The sequence below is a fragment of the Filicampus tigris genome, chromosome 3 (assembly GCF_054856515.1).
Source record: "Filicampus tigris isolate MCC_2025a chromosome 3, RoL_Ftig_1.0, whole genome shotgun sequence".
Lineage (NCBI taxonomy): Eukaryota > Metazoa > Chordata > Actinopteri > Syngnathiformes > Syngnathidae > Filicampus > Filicampus tigris.
This window is the reverse complement of record NC_141219.1, coordinates 16127175-16151754: the sequence shown is the minus strand read 5'-3', so window position 1 is coordinate 16151754 and position 24580 is coordinate 16127175. Positions and strand designations below refer to the sequence as shown.

The 24580-nt window shown below is 41.7% G+C and overlaps 1 protein-coding gene across 2 annotated transcripts; it reads left to right on the top strand.

Moving 5' to 3' along the window:
* Positions 1-638: 638 nt before the first annotated feature.
* On the top strand, positions 639-23476 carry znf710b (zinc finger protein 710b). 2 transcript variants are annotated; one of them, XM_086024857.1, is made up of 5 exons: positions 639-820; positions 16622-18211; positions 20110-20301; positions 20388-20559; positions 21520-23476. In XM_086024857.1, exons 2-5 carry the CDS (start codon positions 16664-16666, stop codon positions 21699-21701), a joined length of 2094 nt encoding a protein of 697 aa, XP_085880983.1. In that variant the 5' UTR covers positions 639-820; positions 16622-16663; the 3' UTR covers positions 21702-23476. The 2 variants fall into 2 exon arrangements, with proteins under 2 accessions (XP_085880983.1, XP_085880982.1); XM_086024856.1 differs by lacking the exon at positions 639-820 and adding an exon at positions 13812-13911.
* Positions 23477-24580: the final 1104 nt, after the last annotated feature.

Genomic DNA, 24580 nt, shown 5'->3' with positions numbered 1-24580 from the left:
CGCCTGTATACCGCCATTCAAATCAATGGATGTTATTGTCATAATCATAATCCCTCTCTGAGTTGTGTGCAAACCTGGTGAACAACTACACGCCTCACTATACGATGAAATACTTATTTCACTCATTAAAATGCTAATTATATTGTAACTTTTATGTTATAAAATAAAATAAAATAAAACGTGTTTTAACAGTTACAGTCTTTTTTTTCTCAATAACTGGATAGATAGACTGAGCTTGTTGATCGTGCAAAATGACTCTTACACACAAACAAACAAAATACAGTATGGCAGAAGAGACTACGACATTTTATGTAAATCTACTGTACAAGTAATAATACGGAGGCTGGACATCAACCCCAACTCAAAGAGGAGAAATGACGCCACCTTGTGGAACACCCATAGTGACGTCAAATCGTAAACATCATAAATGTAACACTGGCTGCCATTTACATTAAATAGAACGCTATAATTAAATGTCTCATCTGAAAAAAACATATTTACGCCTATTTGAGTATTATACTACAGTGCAAATAGTGTGAGAGACAATTAAAAAAACAGATCTACGGATTATGTTGACATTTACAAACGCGGTAGATAATTTTCATTCATCGTCACTTTAGCATATTGTTTTTGGGGCGAGAAAGGAGGAAGCGCTCTTGTTTATTCATCGCGTCAGCTCCTCTCCCCTTCTTCTCTTGCTTTCCTCCCTCCCTCCTGCTTCACACAACGGCCGCCGTCCGTCGTTCCAATCGCTTCTTCTTCGTTCCGCTCAAAAACCACCACCAGTCTCGTCGCCACCATAAACCCGTTTTGGAACCAGGTGAGCAGCCATGTTTACGCGTTTTCTTCCGCCCGAACATAGAAGCAAGGTGCTCTGTTACAAAAGTGTTTGCTCGGACTGCTTCAACGGTTAACTTGGTTCGTTTCCCCGCTTGGGGGATGACCACCACATCTCTTCCGCAGTCGCTTCTTTATGTTTTGTGCTTCAAACAAGTGGCGTAGCTGAACGACAATTGGCCAAACGTCGCCTGCATTGCATTTTTTGTTGTATTTGTGTACGTTGTGCCGTGCCAAAAACAGACGGAGACGAGGGAGGGAGAGAGTGGGTGTACGAGCCGCATGCTGGAGCACAAGCCGGGGCTACCAGGCCATATTAGCTCGCCTCTGCCCATCCCTGCCTCGCAACACCGGGATGCTTCACACACAGGCCCCGGCTTGTACTGTACTAAGTTCATGCTCTATTGTTTGCTTTTCTCGTGTAGTAGATTAGTAGCATTATTTAATTTAAAAGTACACCAATCGTGCTTATAGGGGCACTGAGGCTTGACGCTGGGGTGGTACCATTCACTTTTGTGCACTTGATAGAAGATGTTTATGCTAGGAGCCTGAAATAGGCACAAACAGTTACAATGTAGTCCGATATTTAGCATGAGAGGGAACAGATGTGTATTGTATCTTAGTGTAAAGACATAGTGTTGCCTTTCACCTGCAAAGTACAGGGCTACTTGGTTTATAGTCCTGACATTTGTGGTCTCTAGGTTCTAAACTAGTTTGTGCAAAAGACACTCATCACGCAAGACAAGAAAGCATGCTCAGGTTCCACCGCACTTACCCCTTTCGTCATAAACCTACTGGCTATTCCGACTTGCTAAACATTTGGGTATCGGCGTCGTAACCCAGTAAACACCGTACCAGCTTTCAAACTAGTTAAGATGTGTAACAGCAAAAAAAACTGCGGCATTGAATGCATCAGTCTGAATGAGCTACCACGCCAAGGAACAACCAACGGTCTCCTATATTTGCATCTTGGTTAGGATACATTTTATCTGACGGGACACTGGGGACAGCTAGAAAACGAACCGCTACAGTAAAGAGGAGTATACAGTAATACTAGAGTATCCAGAGCTATACGCACAAGAACGGTGGATACTAACATTAGCATTTGTGTTTATTTCATCGTTTCTTGTCAAGTAACATGGTATCAGCTCAGCATGATGACCAGGTATTACAAATTTGGTAGGTACTGTGCAGTGGAAAAGGGAATATAGTCCTTCTGTACCCCCTTGTTAAATTTGAATTTACACTAACGTAGCTATTATTAGTAATTGTATCATGGCTCCCCATCTGCCATTGATATTATCATATGCAGGACACTGCTTTGAGACGTGTTAGCATAATGTGTAGTAGTGTTAATTTCATTGATGAAAATTAGACGAAAATATTTTAATTAATGCACATTTTTCACCAGACGAAAACTAGACTAGATGAAACTAAAACCTCCATTAATAAACAATAAGTGGGACTCAATCCGTATGCGTTTTTGTGGACTAATAAAAACAAGCCGAAAACCTATTGGCTAAAATCTATCGACCTATAGTTTACAAGCAACGACGAGACGGAAATTAATATATGATTTATTGGCGTCGATTACCACTCTCTTGACCAAGTTCTTGCGCGTTTTAAGGAAAAAATAACACTAGGTTAGGTGGCAAGTTCTTGCGCGAAAAACAAAACAAACAAAAAACTAAAATGAACTAAAACAGTTAATCTAGATAAAATAAAAGAAAACAGCACACTTAATATAAACAACTTTAACCTACATTTTCATGCATGAAATAGCCTAAATGTAGTATTAAAGTAAGTAAAATTGCCAGAGTTTGGGGATTTCAAAAAACTTAACCGCAAAAATATCATATCACAATTTTTAAAAAATAAAATCACGATCATGATTTTATCATGATTCATTTTTCACACAATTTTTGGACTAATTTGCACATTTTTGACCATTTTCCTCACGTTAAACATATAAAACTTAATGTAACAACAAAAAAAGCCTAAAAGAAAAAAAAAAAGAGGTTTTAATTTGAATAGTGACATTTTTTATCAAAATGTGCAGTGAATGTAAACATAACAGGTAACAACGTAAAGATAAAACCACAGCTCGTAACGCGGGTCTAGTACTTTGAAGAGTCTTTTAAAGCCCTCTTTTTCCACTGTTTTAATGGGAATCATGTCTTCAGCACGGTAATGAGTCACTGCCTCAGGTCTTTACACTGCTTGCTTGTTTTTTCATATGGAGTGCCCTTGTTGAATGACTGTATTACCGTGGGTTGTGTTAGCTTGGAGCCAGCGGCTGCCTCTGGTTACCATGTGTCTGATCTCCGTTTGCTTTGGCTGTCGGCGTAGTTTTTTGGGTGCTGTCTCTGCAAGTGATTGAACAGGTTTGTCGTGTTGCCATCGGACATTGCATTCCAATGTATTTATTTGGTGACAAAATGATTGTCTTCACATAACAATCACAAGGACATTTGATTTGATTTGGCATCCATATTACTATAAATAATTGTATGAAAGCATAAAAAATACCTGCAGTTATTTCTACATGAAATAGAATAATTATGTTTTAAGTATGAGTTTGAAATGGCTTGGTAAATGTAGTTTTTACAAATACTCCGTTTTTGGGGAAAGAAAATGTCCTGACTAAAATGTTGACAGTTTTGTTGACAAACTAGACGAATAAAATTGTTTTCTTGGACTCAAATAAAGACTAATATTCCTGACTTATATACAACTAAAACTTGACTAAATAAAAACGTGATGAGCTTGAATAAATGTGATGAAAACTAACAAGCGGGATTTAAACTAGGGATGTAACGATATCCAAACATGATCTAAAAAATGGAAACCGGTTGGTTGTTCATTATTAAGTGGAAATGTGTTTTTTTCGTCTGTATTTATAACCAAGCAAAAATATATATACTTTTTAATTCGAATACCAGATTACTCAATACAATTTTCAGCAGGATATCCGAATACCAAAACATTTGATAGCTGCAGCCCTGATTGAGTTGATTGATGAGTATACTCTGTGAGTATACCTTGTGGTCATCTTATTTTCACCTGTCTTGTTTATGCTGTTTGTTAAGCGGGGTACGCGTGTAGCGATTTCTAATATTATCACAATGTGATAGAGACCACACACGTGAATACATTGGCATGTGTGTTACTGTGTGTGATGTCCTCAAATGAGGGGAAAAAAAGCACTCCAAACCCCCCACAGGACAATAGCTCAGGATAACCATTAGAGACATCTGACAATCAGGCCTTAGCTGACTTTTAACAGAAGAGAAGAAAAATGCTAAAATCCGACCTGATTATCAGTATTTGTGCACCCTGCTTCAGCTGTGCTTGTAACTGAGTGGCTGCAGTTAAACAAAAGTACACTGTTTCTTTTTCTTCCTGTCCGTCTATGAGTCACGGATGGTGGTATTAAAATGTCACTCTGGTATCAGCAGAGTGCAGATGTTCCTTCATGCTGCACATTTTGTACTGGTTGCCAAAGTGACCCATTTTGGATGCCACTTTGACTTTCATCCACTCTATCAGTGCCCAAAGGAGGGGTGCGGGGCATCAGCCACCATCGCCATCACTGAAAGCAGTGGTCAGGAAGCTCGCATTTCATTGCCCACATCAAGTGCTTGAATAGTTTGCCAGGCAGCCTGATGCTTTTGTATTCATAGAGTTCACCTCCAAACTCATTTAAGTGGCTGCAGCTCTGGTTTTGAGTGTCTACAATGCTTTAATACAGTCAAGACTGATGATAACATTAAACTGTTTGATGGCTGCTGGCTAAATATTAATTAACTGGCTGCTATATTAAAAGTGATGCACAGCCTTGTCACGGTGGCACGTAAGCAGCGTTCCCACAAAGTGGCACACTTCTGTGTCGAACACCATTTGAATAAACTTCATTCACCAATTATGTAAAAATAAAAAAATAAAAGTTTTAACGGAGTTGGAAAATGTCCATGCATATTCTAAATTCATGCTTCCATAAAGTCCAATATTGAGGAGAATAATGAAGCCTGGCCAAGTTGTGCCATAGCGTGGATGTAGCTGACTGTATGTTGTTGTGCTTCCAAAACCAAAATGATTATTCCCATCTGTATTTAATAAGGTGTACATTTTTTCGCATTGAAATTTTAAGGGTTCCAAAAAATATTAACTATCGACTCTTTACTTTACACTTTTGTCCCAATCCGATACTGATCCCGATACTCGGGTTGTGATCCAATACGTATTGCGATACTTAAATATACTAAAAATATATACAAAAAAAACTGAAACATGTGTTTTCAAAGTTTTAACTTCAGTGCCATTTGACATTTATTCAAGTGTCACGATTGAAAAGTGCATAAACTGTTACAGACACAAAGAAATGCAAGATAGAAAAAATGAAAAAGATAAATAAAACTAATCACAAAGCTCAACTTTAAGGACCTCAAATGTTCCAAAAGTACGTTATAGAACGTACGTTATGAGAACAATACATAAGATATCGAAGGTATCGATACTTTGACATATCGATACTAGGTATTGGCACAAAAAGTATCACGATACATCACAAAACAATATTTTTTTTCCCAGTCCTACTTAGTACCCTGTACATTGGGTTTGCAGTTGTAGAGGTATGCTTCAGTACACCACTAGAGGGTGGCGCACACCACAATTCTGTTGGTTGATTGGTCGAGAGAAAATTACCCGCCCTCTTGGGTTACAAAGAGAAGAACATTTTCAGTGTACGAAACACTGTACACTGTCGTGTTTATTTTATTGATTCAATTGGACTTCTTATTGTCTCCCTGGTATGCTATGATTTCACCATCTTAACACAGCTGTCGCAGCTAACGCTCACCCCAGTAGAAATGCCAGCTCGGTCTGTAACGTATCTGAAAAATACAACAGCGAATTGGAACAGCTTGGTGAAAAGATGGCCGTTATTCTAATGAATAATACAGACTTTTGTTTTATTGACATTAACCAGAGCGCCTTGTTTGTAGTGTTAATAGAATATATTAAAAGGCTCCAAGGTTTAATCACCATGTAGTGACTGAGGATTGTGACTTGAATTAAGTTTTATTAAGTCCTAATCAATATATATGAGTGCTGTCTATTCCAATGTCATGGTGCTTGATGTCCAGCAGTGATAAATAGTAAAAACATCAGGATTTTATTGTAATATTGGTAACAAACAGAAACCGACCTTGTCAAGACTTCTACACGAATAAAGGTTACATGCAAACAACTGTAGGGTGAGAATGAATAAATGGATGAATGTTTTTTTTATATTTACCCAGCCCTTTCTTTATCATTGTGTGGGAACGTAGCCATGCTAAGAGGTTTAGAATAGCTGATGATTGTGTCAGCACATTGCAGTGCAGTGCTCTGATCCGCTGCAGGCAGGGTTAAAGAAAAAAAAAAGACAGAGGCTGATGAATCTGGAAGCAAAGAACACTAATGTGTCGACCCTATGTGTTCCAACCATGCTGAGCACCCGCTACTATTTAATGAGTGCTAGGGAAGCCCTCAAAGTGAAATAAAGGCTACAGCATCCAACTTGAACGAAACTGTCTCATTATTAAAAGGAAAAAATGAAGGGAAATCCACTAATAATGGAGCGTCAGCCTTGCTATTCGGTATAGCTCACTGAATTGTCATGTTTTGTTAACAAGAAAATTTTTGGTTGGCATGTAACAATATGGCAATTAAAATCAAAAGTACTAGAAGATCAATCACACAGCTAACAAAGAGCCAGCTAGCAGCAATTTACTGTAGGTACCAAACTTAACAGCTAAACGACTACTACAACGTAAGTGTCTTATAAGCTGGACAACCTACCAGTTAAAGAGTGTACCTAACCATTAAAAGTCTAATAGGCAAACTGACAGGTCAAAAGCTAAACAATGGTCAACGAACAGGTCAAGAATCAAGCTGTTAGCAGGTTAATCAAGAGGCTTACCACCAACAGTACAGTGGAATGGTCTTACAAACTCAACAGTAGGTGCTTAACAGGCTAAAGAGCAACCTGATAACAAGTCCAGGTCCAAGTCCTGATAACCAACCTCAGAACCTCACCAACAGTAAGATGACAGGATAATTGACCTGCTAAAGTTACCCAGCTAGTGATTAAGCTAACCATTTAACAGACTAAACTGGCTAACCAACCAGCTATCAATTTACTAGCTAACCAACAGTAAGCGAATAGGCTAACTACCAACTAACAGTCTGAGAAGTTAAACAGCAGCCAGCTAACAGGCTAAGGAGCAACTTGCTAAAAAAAATTAATCAATAAGCTCTGAAGCTTACCAAGCTAACCAACAGCAGGCTAACCCACTGTTTTTGTTAGTTTTGTCAGCATTTCCTGGTGATTTTTTTTTTTTTTGTTTTTTTTTGTCAGTCCTTAAATCTAAAACATCACTGGGGTTGAACCTACTATAGTTCACTTGGGTGAAATGTTAATGTTCATGCAAAGTCCTTGTTTTGTCTGGTGCTTGTTATGTAGCATGCAGTGTCTTGATTAGACTGTCCAACGACAAAACCTTATTCAATGTTTTTAGCCTCTGTACATCATGTTGACTTGGCTCACTTTGTGTCCTCTTCAATGTCATTTTAGTGTGTTTGTGTGAGAACATAATTTCTCGCACTACCTGCATTGAGCCGAGTCATTACTGCCCAGTGAGTCACAAATACTGAAATACTCCTTAGGGTACCTGAAATTGGAAAGTTTGTTTCTTGAAGCTGGTCATTAAGACCAGAATTCAGTTTTAATCTTAAGTAATCACGAATCATCATCGACGAGTTTTAAGTGACATCTACATCACCTACGTCTAATCTCTATTACGGCGTAATATGACACGGCAAGGAAAGGGAAGTTCAGGACTTACAGTGAAATTTTCCTATTTAACACATTTAGAATATTATAATCAATATAGTGCTGTCAAGCGATTCAAATTTTTAAACTAATTAACCGCAAAATGTTCCATAATTGATCGCGATTAATTGTATTTTCATTTTTTTTATGAAGCTTGGAACCGATATTTACTATTACGAGTAAAATCTGGGAATTGATGTGGGTCGAAAAAAAATTGATTTAAAGACTGTTCTAATAGCTTTCTTTGATCCTTGAATACGATTCTTTCCCTGTCAAATATAACAGTCGAAAAAAACACCAAACACGTACAACTAATATGGTATTTGAATTTGGCTTCAGAAAATGTTCAAATTATTTTGGATTTCTCCAATGAGCCGTCGAGCAACTTTTTAAAGTAAAACTTTGTAAAAGTCCGTCTTTGCGACAGTGACTCTCCTCTAGGTTTGGCTGCACAGTGAGCAGAGGTCAGCTGCTACAGGAAGTAAATAAGACAAAGTCCATTTTTTTGTGCATTATCAAATTTTTATTAATACCCATAGTTAATGCTTTAACTTTGACAGCCCTAAATCAATTACTGAATATATTTTCCTATAGTCGATCCAAAATATATTCGATAATTTGTACAAGTTTGTTTTAACAGCATGAACGACCGTTTCTTTGGCTATTTGCTGCCATCTTGGGACAGTATATTTATACTACATCTTGATTTCAGGCAACTTGGTGGAGGTGGTTTTTGCGTTGTGGTTGTTGTCCTTTTGTCCTATTGCACTGAGAGGTGTTTTTATTTTTTTAATTAAAAACAATTTTTTTTTTTTTGGCGGTGGGGAATTAGTGTAGCTGGTATACTGGGACAGTGGTAATCAAAACCAGACAATTGTTTTGCTCTTTGTTGGACCTCTTAGATTGTCTACCTAATGTTGTGCCCATTGAAGGTTTGAAGCCTTTGAACACATGGCAGTGAATGGCACTCCGGCCTGGTGACAGGTGACACATTAATTTTGATGTGTGTTGAAGAAAAGAACAAACACCCAAACCTCCCCTCACTGCGGCCATGTTTTTGTGAAGCTTTGTTTTGTGCTCTTTCTCTCTCTCTCTCTCTCTCTCTCTTGCTTTCCTCTTCCTCTTTTTCCTCTCCCCTCCCCCTTTTTTCAGCTCCCTTCTTTCATTTCTCCCCTCCTCTCTCGCTCCATTTCCATCGAGTCACCCTTCTCTCCAACACAGCACTTCTTCTCCCACCCTCCCTCCTTCCTTTTGGATTTTTTTTCTCCTTCCTCTCATCCTCCCTTCCCCCACTGCCGCCTCTCTTTCCCTCTCTCTCTCTCTCTCTCTCTCTCTCTCTCTCTCTCTCTCTCTCTCTCTCTCACTCCCTCTCCCCTCCCAGCCCTGTTCTCTTTATCTCCTCCCCCTTCAATCCCTCTTTCATTCCGTGCAGTCATCTGTTCTCTTCCCCTGCTTCTGCTATTGTGCCCCCATTTTGTCCTCTGCAGCCTTCCTCCTTTCTCTCTCCTCTTTCCTCCATGTTCTCTCTATCCTGTTGTTAGTTGCAACCCCCCCACCACCGCAATGTGTGATTTTCAAAGTACAAACTTTTGATGAATGCAAAGATTCAGACACAATGTTTATCGGTTTTGTGCATATCTGTGTCCTTATTTAACCCTCCATGGTCAAATCTGCCTGGTGTTTGCATATGCACTCAACAAGTGGCTAGAGCACAAACAAATGGAACCATTATTAGACTCAGACTTTATCCAGTGTGTTTTAGAAGAGCTTTGAATGCATAAATAAGTACATTTGCTTCACCCCAAAAATTGTCATATGATCAGCGCAAAAGTTGATAGTTTATTGGGTCAATAAATAATTAGAGTACAATATGGGCTGTCTTATTTATTATTATTATTTATTATTATTATTAGCAGTAGTAGTATCAAACTACATTTTTATTAATCTAATACAATTATCTAATTGTATTCATTTGTTATTTTCATGTTTTTGTGTATGTATTAGGTTATTTGTTGTTTTAATTTCGTTTTAGCATTGTTCTATTACATGAACGTATCTGTGATTGATTTTGACATTTTGATGATGATTTATTAAAAATTAACACATAAGGATAAGCGGGATATTATTATTCCCACTTGACTATTTTTAATCCGTGTCACTTCACAAGCTGCTTGCATGTGTAAAACCCCAGTGGCCACACACTCCCCCAAAAAGGCAATTACTGCCACATCACGCTCACACTAGATTTGTGCAAAAGACACCATTTGTGATTTTCATATTGTATCTCCTCAAATAAGTGCCACTCCTCTACTTGACACTGTGACTAATTTAATTGCCACGTGCATCATCTACTTCAGAGGTCATCAACGTGGTTCACCTGCATAGGCATAGGTAGCCCCCAAGTAGCAAATGAATAGCCTGCAGCCCTGTTCTAAAAATAGCTCACCAGTGATGGGACATTGTAATTGTAGTGTGTGAGTGACACGAATATAATATTTTTTATTGACGGTAGCAAGTAACAAGCGGAAATGACGTCTATTTGCGTCACGACGTCCGTGCGTCGCCGTATCATTCGGTTTATTCAAATGTGGGCGTACCTCTGTTCACTCACGCATGTAAACGTATTTTTCCAAATGTTTCAGAAATAGGAATTTTGGCCTTAACCCGAATCTTGACTGCATGTAAACGTAGTCATTGTCAGGTTATAGACAATTACATAAATAGGCGGGGATACACTTCCGCTTATGCTTAGTCCGTCTTTTTTTTTCATTGTTTCAAGTTCATTGTTTATCGCCTGCAAAATGGGCATCCGTCATAGGGGGATAGATGGACTGGTCCGTTGGGTAGGCGGAATGCCCAGCTCTGGCTCGCGACATTAGGCTAACCCTGATTTATCACATTGGTATTTCTTGCATCATCACATCCTGCTTCTGACGGGTTGTTTTGGTCATAGAAGTCGGTCTGAAGCAAAAAAAAAAAAAAAAAAATTACAAAAAATTACTTTTGAGCTATTTCGTTCATTTGTCTGTTAGTTCGGGCCGGCGCTTGAAGTTGTGTGGTGGCCTGAGACACCAGCTTACTGGCCACGGGCCACTGGGCTACCATTAATGTCAAACCCTGACTTTAATAAACAATGAAATTATTCTCCAAACATCTGGTGAGAGGAGTGTAACATTTTGTGTGGTTTAGCTTGTGGTGCTTAGTTGAAGAGAATGCCGAGCTATTGGTTGTGTAAATGTTGTGGCGTACGTGTGATCGGGAATGTGACATGTACATGGCCTGCCAGCAAGGAAGCGGTGTGGTAAAAGTGCCTGCTGTAGAGAGAGCAAGAGATGGATTCTGTGAGGTCTCGGAGTCCTAAAATGTCAAGCTTGAACCAGCATGAACTCCATTGCCCACAGGGTGTAGAGCTGATCTCGAGGGGCTTCGCGTGGCCCGATTTCACCAACCTGATCTCTGGGAAAAATGCCTCAATTAATCTCCAGATGCGTCATCATCTCAATGATTAACCTGACCTATAGGATGATCTGATACAGGCGTCTGAAGCCTTGTTGCAGAGACCAGACAATTGTCAAGCTCTCAAAATGTTTTCTTCTGAATTGCACTTCCCCTTTTGGCCTACAGGTCTCTCTCATTTTGTAAATTACATTGGAACCTTGGAATCCGCCTATGACCGAATCCATTCCACGGTCAGAATGTCACCATCATAAAGCCGTAAAGCCCATGTTTCAAGTAACATAAGAGGAAGGCTTAATGAAGGCAGTTGACTTTGTGCTCTTTGCCTTTCACATTATTAACAGAAGAAGTTAACTGGTTTTAAAATTGAAATTAAAAAAACTAATTGTGTACTCACCCTTAACTCAGGTGAGAGATTTTTGCATGTGCCTCGGAGGCAAATCTCTTCACATCAAACCTCAGTCACGCAGAGTTGTTGTAACACTAAAGCCGAAATTGACTTGCTTATGTGCCTCTGCCTTTCATGCAGAACACAGCACAGGAGGACATTCCCCCAACTGTTTGCGCTTTAACACGGCGCCCTACCATTAGATAATTTGATAATGTCACGCCAGCGTAACGGATAAAGTACTTGTTGGTTCAGTGGCTTTTAACACAACAAGTGGGAGAATGTGAGCATCAGATGTTAAACTTAACACGGTCCTGGCTTTCTGTTGGAGTCCTGTTGGTTGACTTTGAGCTCCCCATTGCGTGTTGGTACCTTTGACATGGGAATGGGGCGGGGGCTATTGGAGCGTTATTGTCAAAGAGGCCCACATCTAGTAAACACTTTGCAGTATACAGGTTAGCTATTTGATTCGGGCTGGAGCAACAGGCAGTGCAAAGGCTTAGAAAATACCTGAGTTTTTCTTTGGACAAAGGAATTGCCTTTTTTTTTTTTTTTGCAAGCGCATGTGTCCTGGTGAAATTGTAGGAAAAAATTGCTCCCGACACCAGTTTGATCAGTTGTTACTAAAGTCGTTGGACAGGTCTATTATAACTGAATGCTATGGATGTTCCAATCAGGGTTTTATGACACCGATACCAATACCGATCACGCATGAGTGATATCGGCCGATACCGATACGATTCTGATCACAATATCTGTATATTTTTCCATTTATTTATGGTGACTGCTATTATGCAATATTATCTGGAAAAAAAAGCAGCCATATTATTGACGTAATTCTGACAAAAACAACACTGCACGCACTGGACTGTCGGCTGCGGAGCATGAGCTGTGGGTGATCGGATTTTTTGATCGGCAAAAAAGGCTTTGATCTAATATTCCGATCATGTAATTTTTCACGAAAATCAGCCGATCATGATCGGTGCCCGATCGATCGGCGCATCCCTCCTGAATGCATGATCAAGTCTCAAGGACCCATGCCAAACATTGAACAGGAAGTTTTGATTTTAAGCATCTATTTTGGGCAAGTCCTAGGGCTCGAAATTTGATTTCCTCCTACCTAAAGAGGAGGTCAACCCAAACATTTTTTTTTCAAGAATATGTTCTATGCAGGCCCACTATCTCAAACAAGGCAATATGATTACTATTATTAGGTTTTTAGCCATCTCAGGGGGCGGCCATTTCGTCACTTCTGTCAACTGAAAATGACATCACAGACCCTCAAGGCTCAGATAACGACCAAACACGGCTCACCTGTTTTCTGAAGCTGAAACGACTCCATGAAATGCGGAGATCAAAAGGCCTCTCCTCATATCCTAAAAAAATATTTCTACCTCCTCCCACATCACTCCTCTCTAGATATGAGATTCTTAAAAAGACGAGCCCCTACACACTGGGCCATATTTACTTGTGTAAACCCCACCCTACACTACATTTGTGAGTGATGTCGTCTCTTCTTCCGCGCGTACTGGTCACTTTGGGAATTCACACACCAGACAGACTGACGTTACAGTTAATATGTAATTTGGACGACTACACCAAAAAATCTGAAGTCCTGCAATCTCATATATATGTTTCAGTATAGCTCTTAGGGAGCATCTCATTAGATTGTCCGTGTACCTAATTAATTGTCCAGCTTATGTCTTTCCCCGTGAGACTCACAGCTTGTTTGTTTGAAGCCTTTTGCTGTGGTCCAGCTCTCATCACTGGCAGGATAAACACCAACACCTTGGCCTACAGTTGGCACTACTGAGCAGTTTTAACACCCTTTTCTTCCTCCTCTACCTTATTTGGCTGACAGTTGGCGATCATGAATTAGGTGCGATGGCAGGAGTCTTCCCTCTCGTCTTCTTTTTTTTTTCTTCATTTTCTTCTCGCACATCCTGCTCCCCTCCTCCCATCCCCCATCTCTTCCTGCCCCCTCCCTCTGTCTTTTCCCTCTCCCCTTCATCTTTCATTTGCTCTTCCACGTGTCAGTCACCTGACAGTATCTGCCTCTCTCCCATTTTTCCGCGCCCTCCCAACACATTTCCACACCGATGCATGATGGCTGCTCGCAATACAGACGGCGCACCTGGGCGAGCATTCGTGAGGCTTTACTCGTACTTTTTGTTTGGTTTTTAAACACGGCCGGCTTGTTTGTTTGGCCGGGCTGAAGGGAGGCAGGCCCAAACAGGTCCCGCCTCCCTTTTTGCCTTGACGTATAAATAGCGGGCGAGCCTCATCTCACTCTGTACGCTCGCTCTCAGGGATGAGATCCTTAAAGCACCTGAAGCCTCACAGCAGAAGGATTGTGGTGAGTTTGGAGTGGCTGCAAATGGTTGCTTTTTCTTTACTGAGGTGCTATCAAAGTTTGTTTCCGATTGGTCCTCAAGCAGGGCTTTCTTTCAGTCTGCTTGTTTTTTTTGTTGTTGTTGTCTTAATCATCCTCCCTCTTCCCTTACTGTCTCACTACATTCTGTATCTTTCATGGCTCTCATCCTCCTCTTTTCCCTCACTCTCTCTGCCCTTCCCCCCCTTCTCTCTCCTTATCTCTCTTCCTTTTCTATCATTTTTTCCACTGTCTGCTTTCTCTCTTTCTTCCTCTCTTCTCTCTCTTTCCTCTCCATCCATTTTGTTATCTTTTTATTACATTTTTTTTCATTGTTTTTATCTTAATCACCCTTCCTTCCCTCATATGCTGTTTATTGATTAGTGTAGCTTGGTGGGTCATCTAATCCCCCTCAACACACACACACACACACACACACACACATATAAAACACATGGTGAGCATGCTGGATCGGGGATGGCGTCTCAGTTGAAAGATTGGCTGGTTTTAGTGGTAGTGTCTATATGCAGTACAGAATAGAGGCTGTCTTGTCATGTATTGGTGCTACAATAAATGTCTACTGTATGCATGTCTTCATTTCTATTGTTTACTTGAATGAGCCCCAGCTTGTTTTCACCGCAGCCAAGTGCAAAAAACGGTGATAGGATTACACCCAAACTAGAGCAAACCTTCTTCCTGTTTACATCCTTGCAACCAATAAGAGAAGGGTGATATGTCCAATTACTACCACGCTATTCAGCGCATGCATTCAGTTGAGCTGTACAGATGGAAGTATGAGACAGGGGATCCTCGGTTTAAGACCGAGCTCCGTTTCTGTGACACCGACATGAGCCACCCATCCATTTTCTATAGCGCTTTGCACTCACTCGTCTGGGAGACCGAGCCTATCCGAGCTGACTTCGGGCAAGTCAGCGGGGATTTTTTTCATCAATGATGATCCATTGCACCACTTGGAAATGTGGACAGGAATCATTCACATTGACATTCACACAAACGTAACAATTTCAAGACTTAACCCAACATCTTTTTGGAATGCGGGAGGAAACTGGAATATCTGGAGAGAAAAAACACACAAACATGGGGTGAACAGGCCAACTCCACACAGGAAGGCTGCGGTTTGAACCCTAAACTTCAAAACTTTGAGGCAGACATGCTAACACCCACTGTTTTCCAGCAATTTGACAAATAAGTTGGAACACTCACAGACTGCATAGGTTTGATTCTCTGGCAATTCACCAATAGCCAACCACTGCCTATCCCAAGCCAGGATAAGCTTTACCTGTGAACACAATAATAAAGTACAACAAATATTTAAGTGAAAAACACTTCTAGGGCATACATTTGAAATAGTTAATGTTAAAACAATAACAGAAAAAAGTCAGTGATAGTCTAGTGGTACACTCACATGATTATGGTGCAGGCATCGTGGGTACAATTCCCACTCATTGATGGTGTGAATGTGAGTTTAAGTTACAGGTTCCACAGACTTGTCAGCTTGGCTACTCCACATTGATATTTAGAGCGTGACTTCAACTAGTTGAATGTTCTTTTCTCTGCTCCCCGTAGCAACAGATGAGTGTGTGGGGTTCAAACACTTTAGCAATGTTTTTTTTGACTAATTAATTTCTTTTCTAAAACCCTTGGCTTAATTTCCAAGACCGAACGATTAACACATTTCAGTTGGACAACTGAAAATTGAGGTGCACAAAGCAAAATAAGTAAATGAATAAATCAAACCACAGACACATCTTGATAACATTGTCGTATTACTGTATAATTGCAATCGCAGCAACACTAACAAAGTTATCGATATCATTAAGTTTGTCTTCCCATCACAGAGAGCAAGACAAAAGTAAAAAAAAAAAAAATCAGCTAGGAATACAATCTCCTCGTTGCCCAAATCAAAGTATTCATTTTCTATTAACATAATAAATACAGTAAAATAAAACAAAGAAAGTATCTAATAAAAAGCTTCTCACCACATGCAAGTCTCCTCGCAATCTTTCATCCGGGAAACGTTATCTGGATGTTTCCCCTGGAAGAAAATATTTCGACACCCCCTGGTATAAATGAAGGAACTACCGGTTATTATTTGAATGAATTCATCTAGATCTTATGAATTTTACCTTTATAACCTTTGACTTTTTATGAACATTATAGATTTCTCACACGGATATTTTTTTTTAACCAGTATCAATATCAAACCTTTGAATTTAACAACTTAAGTCATGAATTTCCTTTTCACATGGGGACAAGAGTTTTTTCTAATTATTATTATTACTATTTTTTTATTATTATTATTATTAAGAGTGTCTGATGCTGAACCGAAGTTTCCAAAAAAACGAACCAAAACGTGATTTAGCGTACCGTTACACCCCTAATATATATTGTTGTTCTCATGATTATTAATTTTTTTGCAAACACTGCAAAATCTTTAGTTTCCCCCCGTCCTCCCCCACCGCCCCTGCCAACCTTGAACAGAGTAAGCTGAATAAAAATGGATGAATGTACAGTACACTTGTAGGTAAAAACAATATATTACAATCAAAGGAAAAACAGTAAAAGAGAACAATTCCTTACTTTGCACACTGGACGCGGCGCAAACCAGTTCGTTGCACATCGTTCGTACCCACAAAACTGTCATGACTGAGCGTCTGCGTCTGTGTGATTGCAGGAGGAGGCGAGCCGGCGCCTGGGTAGATGTGAGCCCAAGGTAATGGCCAGGCTGGTGGACACAGGCACACAAACAGATCCAGTAGTTGTGCTGTCCTTGGCCCAGGCTGCCGTGCTAGGTCTCATCTCCCAGAATGAAGTCTTCGGCGCAACCATCGCACCCAACGGCTTCTACACCGGCGAGCCCAAAGAGTCGCCCGCGCCTCCAGTAGACGGAGTGGACTACGAGTACGCGGACCAGCTTATCGGCGCCAACGGAGATTACCTCGGGGACAACTTGGCGGAGGACGGACAGATGCAACCGAGCTGCAGTCAGAGAAGGTGGCAGCAGGGGCCGCCTCAGCACCCTGACGTGAAAATGGTGGTGCCCGATCGCCACGCCCTTCAGGGTGGTGACGGCACCGTGTCTCACATCAAAGGGGAAGTGGTGAACTCTGTCATGACCTCATGCGTCCACATGCTTAACAATATGGCTCCCAGGGGGGGTTTGGTTCAAGTGGACCCGGCCACCCTGAGAGGAACCAACAAGAACTGTTCCGAGTGTGAGCGGGAAGCATCTAACCAGCAGCAAATCGGCACCCACGTGCACCCTCCACCAGCCACGCAAGTGGCCCACCGAGGAGCGGACCACAGAGGACTGCAGGGCCCGCGCCCCCTGGGGAGCCACGGTCGAGGCGCCCGCGAGGGTGAGGAGGAGGTAGATCACCAGGGCAACAATATAATGAAGTCCAGCCAACAAGATGAAGCCATCAGCAGCTACTTCCAGACGAGCGAAGTGGGAAGCTACGACTCGGGCGAAATGTCCATGGGGGCCGAGTACGAAGACGGCAGCCAAAACATGATGTGGACGGACGGGAGTGGCGGCGGCGGCGGCGGAGGCGGAGGGGGGCAGCACCAGCAGCCTCAGCCTCCGCAGCCCCCCCGGCGACACGGCGGCCGCCGAGTGGACCGCCTGGACATCAACATCCAGATCGACGAGTCGTACTGCGTGGACGTGGGCGACGGCCTGAAGCGCTGGAAGTGCCGCATGTGCGACAAGTCGTACACGTCCAAGTACAACCTGGTCACGCACATCTTGGGCCACAACGGCATCAAGCCGCACGCGTGCCCCCACTGCGGCAAGCTCTTCAAGCAGCCCAGCCACCTCCAGACTCACCTGCTGACCCACCAGGGCACGCGGCCTCACAAGTGCACAGTGTGCAAGAAAGGCTTCACGCAGACCAGCCACCTGAAGCGCCACATGCTGCAGCACACCGATGTCAAGCCGTACAGCTGCCGCTTCTGCCGCCGCGGCTTCGCCTACCCCAGCGAGCTGCGGGCGCACGAGGTCAAGCACGAGCGCGGCCGTTGCCACGTATGCTCGCAGTGCGGCCTGGAGTTCCCCACCTACGCCCACCTCAAGCGCCATCAGACCAGCCACCAAGGGCCCCACACCTTCCAGTGCACCGAGTGCAACAAGTCCTTCGCCTACCGTAGTCAGCTCCAGAACCACCTGCTGAAGCACCAGAGCCCCAGACCCTACACCTGCTCCCAGTGTGGCTTGGAGTTTGTGCAGCTGCACCACCTACGCCAGCACTCGCTCACCCATAAGGTAACGACCAATCACGGCTCACCTGTTTTCTGGGCAAAATAGAGATCACAGACTTACCGTATGTATGATTGGACTAACCATTGGACTCTCGCGGCTGACCACAGAGGTCAGCCATCTTACGTTGCCGTTGTTACTGACAACTTCTGTTTTTTGTTTTTCACGAAAACACTGTTATCAGTGCCATTTACGCTAGGATCCCTGTATGGCGTAATGAGTCCCTCAATAAGCAAACTTCACTCTGCATTGAGCTTTCAGAGTATATTATCTCAGTCTCATGAATCGTGACAGACAAAGGTTATATTTTGCAGCCAGAGGTTATATTTTGCAGCTATTTTTTTTTCCTGATGGGCTTTGCTTTCAATTTCATCGTTAATGGTTTTTAAAACAATGCAGATGAATCTTTGAGTAGCGTTCAGAGACATACCTTCTAAGAGAACGTTTGTAATTGCATTCTTTTGATGAAATGCGCATGTAGCGCTTCTCTTTGACGTATCGGTACAACGGTACGCCATACACTGCAATTGTTGCCGTGGGGACAGAAAATAATGTGAAAATGCCACGGAGAAATATAGGCATTCAAGTTAGGTGCACATTGCGAATGGCAACGTAAGATGGCCGCCAGTGGCTTTCACCTCTTGCTATGACGAGTAAGCGGCATCGTTGTTGCATTCATATCTGTGCCTGAGAGGGATAAAAACCGGTGGATTTTTCTGCTTAATTCTTATTCCACAATCACAATGTTAATTAGAATACCGTGTTTAGACTTAGCCGCATAGAACGTATTCTTGTCAAGAATTTTTGAATGACTTCCCCTTTTAGCTGAGATGCCTCACTTCAACATACTTTCTTGGATCAATTACTGTTCTAACTTCCAATTTAGACTGGTTTGGCGCCACCTTGTGGCAACTCGGGGCGTTTCAGATAGGGCACGAAAAACGTTTTCAGCAGGACGCTGGGGATAGGTTCCTCAGAAAAAGAGAAAAAAATGCTCTTACTGAGGCTGGGTTCACTGTATATGAATTCACACTCATTGTACAATATTGGATTGCAACTTGTGCGCTCCCTCTGGTGGGGAAAGAAGGCATCAACCTAGTGTTTTACTTTCCGGGTTACCTTGGTCAAGCGTGAGGCAGGTTATGTTTTTGATAAACCAACAGAGGCCGTTTTGGTACCTATCCAGTAGTAGTGTCACAGCTGAGACAAAAAAAAAAATTTGAAATGTCCTCCTCTATTGCAACATTCCTGAATGCTTTCCAGAATGCTGCAACACACAGCACCAATGAAATTCCGCATTGCCTCAATTTCAACATGCCTTCTGAGATAAACTCTTAATTTATGATTTGAAAGTAGGGTTTCAAGGCATTGTCACAAGTCAGGGTTAGAGTTTCAAGTTAGGGTTTCTAGCCTGGATTCAGGTGTGTAGTTCGAGTTTAAGTACCAGTCATGATTTCAGGCCAAGATTGAGGTTTTAAAGAATGGTTAAGTTTCAAGTTTCTGTGTTTGTGCATTTGCGTGTGTGCCATCCTCCTGTCATCCTTCCTTCTCTTCATAGAGCCTTCCTCTCTTCTGAGCACCCTTCTTTATTTCCTTTCTTTCATACATCCTTTTCTTCACGCCTTCGTTCTTCCACGCTTACTTGCTTTGTTCCTTCTGTTTATACAGTCGCATTTCCTTTCGCTCAACCTTAAATAGTTATTTGAAAGTGTGTGCTTAATTTAAGCCCACCCTGGACATCTGTTCTGCTCGTTGATACGCTAGGATGGAGGAGTCAGCCACTATGTGACTTTGTCTTTGTACAACCTAGTTGATATTGTTTGTGTTATACTCCTCAAGTCAGCTCCTTATTTTAACCCAGCGCGTCACATGACGAATGCAACATTTTCCGGGGCCTTTTGCAGGGCATGAAAGGGCACAAGTGCGAAGTGTGCTCACGTGAGTTCACGCTGTCAGCCAACCTGAAGAGGCACATGCTGATCCACAACAGCGTGAGGCCCTTCCAGTGTCACGTGTGCTTCAAGAGCTTCATCCAGAAGCAGACGCTCAAGACCCACATGATCGTCCACCTGCCCGTCAAACCCTTCAAATGCAAGGCCGGTATCTGCCCAGCAGGGTGACACGTCGTGGCTCAGTAACATGGCTTGTAGTAAGATTTTGAATTGTTGTGCTCCGTTTGCAGGTGTGTGGCAAGTCTTTCAACAGAATGTACAACCTGCTGGGCCACATGCATCTGCACGCTGGCAGTAAGCCCTTCAAGTGTCCCTACTGTACCAGCAAGTTCAATCTGAAGGGGAACCTAAGCAGGCACATGAAGGTCAAGCATGGCATGGATGTGTCGCCTGAAGGACAAGGTGAGCGTCGAGTTTACTTGTCATAATTGTCGCCGGGCGATTGTAGCTTGACGTCAGTTGATCGCCAATCGGGTGTTTTGGGTTTGATGGCACGGACACCTTGCGGAACTCAACAGTTGGTTGTTTGGCACAGCCGCTAAAACGGCTACTACCGTATTGTAATTGCCTTTCATTACTACAACGTGGCGGCAAAGCACTAGTTTTTTTTTCTTCTAAATGATGATCCTCAACTCCCTTCAACATGGTTACTCGGCACCAAGATGGTGGCAAAGCAATACTGTTAGTGCTTTGACTTGAGCAGAAAACCACCAAATTGTGCGACGATAGGTTCCCCAAAAAATAACAATATAGTAAATTGTCAATTTGCAAATGCGTAACCGTGAATATGCGGGGGTTCGCCTAACCTAATATTGTACTATCTAAAGTAGCAACATGGCAAGATTCCCCAAATGCTGAGTCTAGTTGGAATGGCAACTTCAACCTGAGTGCATTGCACCAAGAATTGTGTTTTGTGTTTGTTTTGGAAAAATGTCCTTGTTATGTTATGATAAAGCACATTAAACGTCTGGCCAAAAAACACATTGAAATCGAGTAAAACAGTATAACTTAATAACTTCATTATTTCTCAACGTTCTCCTCAATGTGTTTGTTTCATCTTCTAGTCAGTCTAATACATTCCCTAAAACTGCTCGTACAGGCCAAAATTCTAAGACATCAAGAGGTTGAAATTGCGCAATTTGAAAATTATTGGTGAGAAGAGCAGTGTGGGCAGTAGAATCGGTCATGTACTTCATCAGTCGATTGTTTTATCACAAATGTCTTTTATTGGTAGGATTTTAGAGGCATTTGAAGTACTCATTCTTTGTTTTTTTTGTTTTTTTTTGGGGGGGTGGGGGAAACTAACCCTAACCCTTAAATTCAAATATAATCAAAGTACATTTTCCCCCGTCTATTATGCAGAAGTACTTCCTGAAATGGAGAGCCAGGCAGAGTATGAAGGCCAGAACTTCAGCTTCACATCCGGCGACAACATGGACAATAGCGGCTCGCAAAACCTCACCAAGCTGACCACTGCCAACATGGACGACATGGAGGAGTACTACAACTTTGGCAAGGACACCAGCACATACACCACACCCTGAATGGACAAAAGGGTGTGTGTGCTTGTGCGTGTGTGTGTTGGGAGGTGACAGGGGTTGGAGTGGCCGGGGTTTAACAATGACTTTGACTTTGAGCTGCTCATTTTTGGGACGCCACTGACTCAAACCTTACATGTCATGTCGTGTGTGGATTTGTTACAAAAATGAAAAATACCAGGAAGAAAAAAAAGTTCTACGTCCATCAGTAGCATTTGATGTAATTCATGTCATGCACAAGCAACCCTTATTGTCTGGACTGAAACGGCGATGTACTCACGCTATATAGTAGATATAAACATCATGTTTAATACATAGTCAACACTTATTCTTAGGTTTGACCGCACTTACTTAACATTAACATTACAGTTCTTATGTGCACTTATGTAGACGCATTTCTGCCTCAACTTCCAGGGAGTAGTTGTTGGCACTTGGAACTGAAAGGATCCAATTCAGATACGTTCAGCACACCCCAAAGCTACCTGTGAACCTCTCAAAAGTACTAGTCATGGTCTTCTTTCGAGCCCTGGTATCAAGTGAAGTTGATAGTTCACGCGCTCCTTCCTAAATGTTTTTGTTCCTTTCCTGCTGTCCAAATCTGTAAATGGGCCTCTCTGTCATTTTAGCAACTTTTTGTTTTCCTTTTTTTTTTTTTTTTTTTCTTTTCTTCCACCAGTTAGATCTTCTTCCTCATACTTTTGAGAGCGCCAGGAATCTTTGTGATGTAGGGACTGAAGTAGAGTACTTTCAACACCTTGTTTTCCCCCTTTTCCACACCAATCAGATCTTCACCCCAAAATGTAAATATGCAGGTTAGATTGATGTGAATAATCTAACCTTGTATATGTTTTTGTTTTTCACTTTTTGAATCATTGAGCAAACATCACATGAAGTTTTTGTTAAGTAAAAAAAGGTGGTGTTCAGTGGACTGGAAGAAATTGGATTGTAAAAAGCTGCGGCAATATGATTTCCTTTACTGTATACTTTGGATAAACTGCGGATTGGAGCCATTCCAGGAGGTCTGATTTGATTGATTTTATTTATTTTTATTTTGTTTTTAGAGGGGGAGGGTTCAGAACGGGTGGGGGGTTCTTTTTACTTTCTGTTCAATTCAATCCAAAACGTATTTGATTGAAAAGCTCCTTGAGTGTAGAATGTGTACATGTTAAAAAATGTTGTGGGTTAAAAGTGGACTGAGGAAAGTCCTGCTTATATTGACAATTCTGTTGTGGGGAGGTGGGCTCCGCCTGTCCTGCCATGCAGGTCAGTCAGCTTCGATATGCACACTAAACCACCACAACAGTCGACTAGGTCAGTGTTTCCCAACCTTTATTGAGCCAAGGCACACATATTACAGGAGAAAAATCTCAGGCCACCAAACAAGAATGTTACAAAAAGTATGAATATAGAAATTATAATCTTGTCTCAATTTTCGTACAAATTTACCCAGTGCGGCTTGTTTAATGGAACACAAATCTTACTTAGTTGCCGGAAGGCCTGATTTATTCGGTCGTATGAATGGGAACAGGTAGATATAGTTTATTGTACCTACCGCCCTCTCATGGAAGAGAAAGTAATTGATCTGCCGGTCACTATATGTCACTTTATTTGTAATTAAATAATTTTCTGACAAATGAATTGGAATTTAATCATTTGCTGCAGCCAGCTCCCCTGATGATTTGCCAAGGCACCCTGGATGGAATCTCTGGACTGGTTGAGGAATTAAAATGTCATGGGAACTGACTATGGATTATTTAATTAAAGAAAATCTCTAGTTTAAATGGTTTGTCTTTGTCATATATGGTTCTTTGTTTTTATATTTGTTGGAGTTATAGAAGTAATCTACCTTCCACTGATGAACGCCTTGATAAAATCATACCCACTCTCCATGCTTACTCAAAGAAGTCAAGTTCATCTAAGAAGACATTAAAAAAAAAATTAAAAAAAGTGAAACCTTGTTCTTTTTATCGAAGCTGCATGCTACGAGTGGGACTTGTAATAGTTAAGTTACATTCAACGGTAGTATTATTTTGACCACACTTCAGTGTACAACGACGCGCTAACTTCCGGTCGCTAAGCTACAAGTTAGCGTAAAAGGCGCATTACTTTTCTAATTGGTCCAGTTACCCAAGTCTGTGCAGCCTGCAGAGCAACAACCACAGCTCTAAAAAGTGCTGTACAGTACAGGAGGTGTGGATACAATATGATAGATAACAGCCTTTAATGTCACTGCGTGGTGCAGATGAAGCAAAATTGAGGCAAGGAAAAAACAATTCTTGGTAAGTAAAATAGAGATTAAATTAGTCGAAGAAACTGGCTGTTTCTGCACATTGCACACTTAGCCGCCATCTTGGACCGGGAGCCCCCGACGATCTTGTCCATTCAAATGTATTGAGTTAACTGTTTGGCGCCAATACATTAATAAACTTTGAGCTAATTAAATTTCCACTAACAGTTAAAAAAACAAAATTCACAATAAACAAAATATAAATAAATGCATAAGACACCCTAATTTTGGGGGTCATAAAAGAAAGACAGAAATGCCACATTAGTGGTCATTATTATTATCATCCATCCATCCATCCATCATCTATACCGCTTGTCCTCACAAGGGTCGCGGGCATGCTACGAGCCTATCCCAGCCTATCCCAGCTGTCATCGGGCAGTAGTCGGGGACACCCCGAACTGGTTGCCAGCCAATCACAGGGCACACAGAGACAAACAAACACATTCACAATCATACTTAGGGTCAATTTAGAGCGTCCAATCAACCTACCACGCATGTTTTTGGAATGTGGGAGGAAACCAGAGTCATATTTGTGATGCCTGAAAAAGCAAATCATGAAAATGTAACGTCTTCAGGGATTGAATTTGGTAATTTAAAA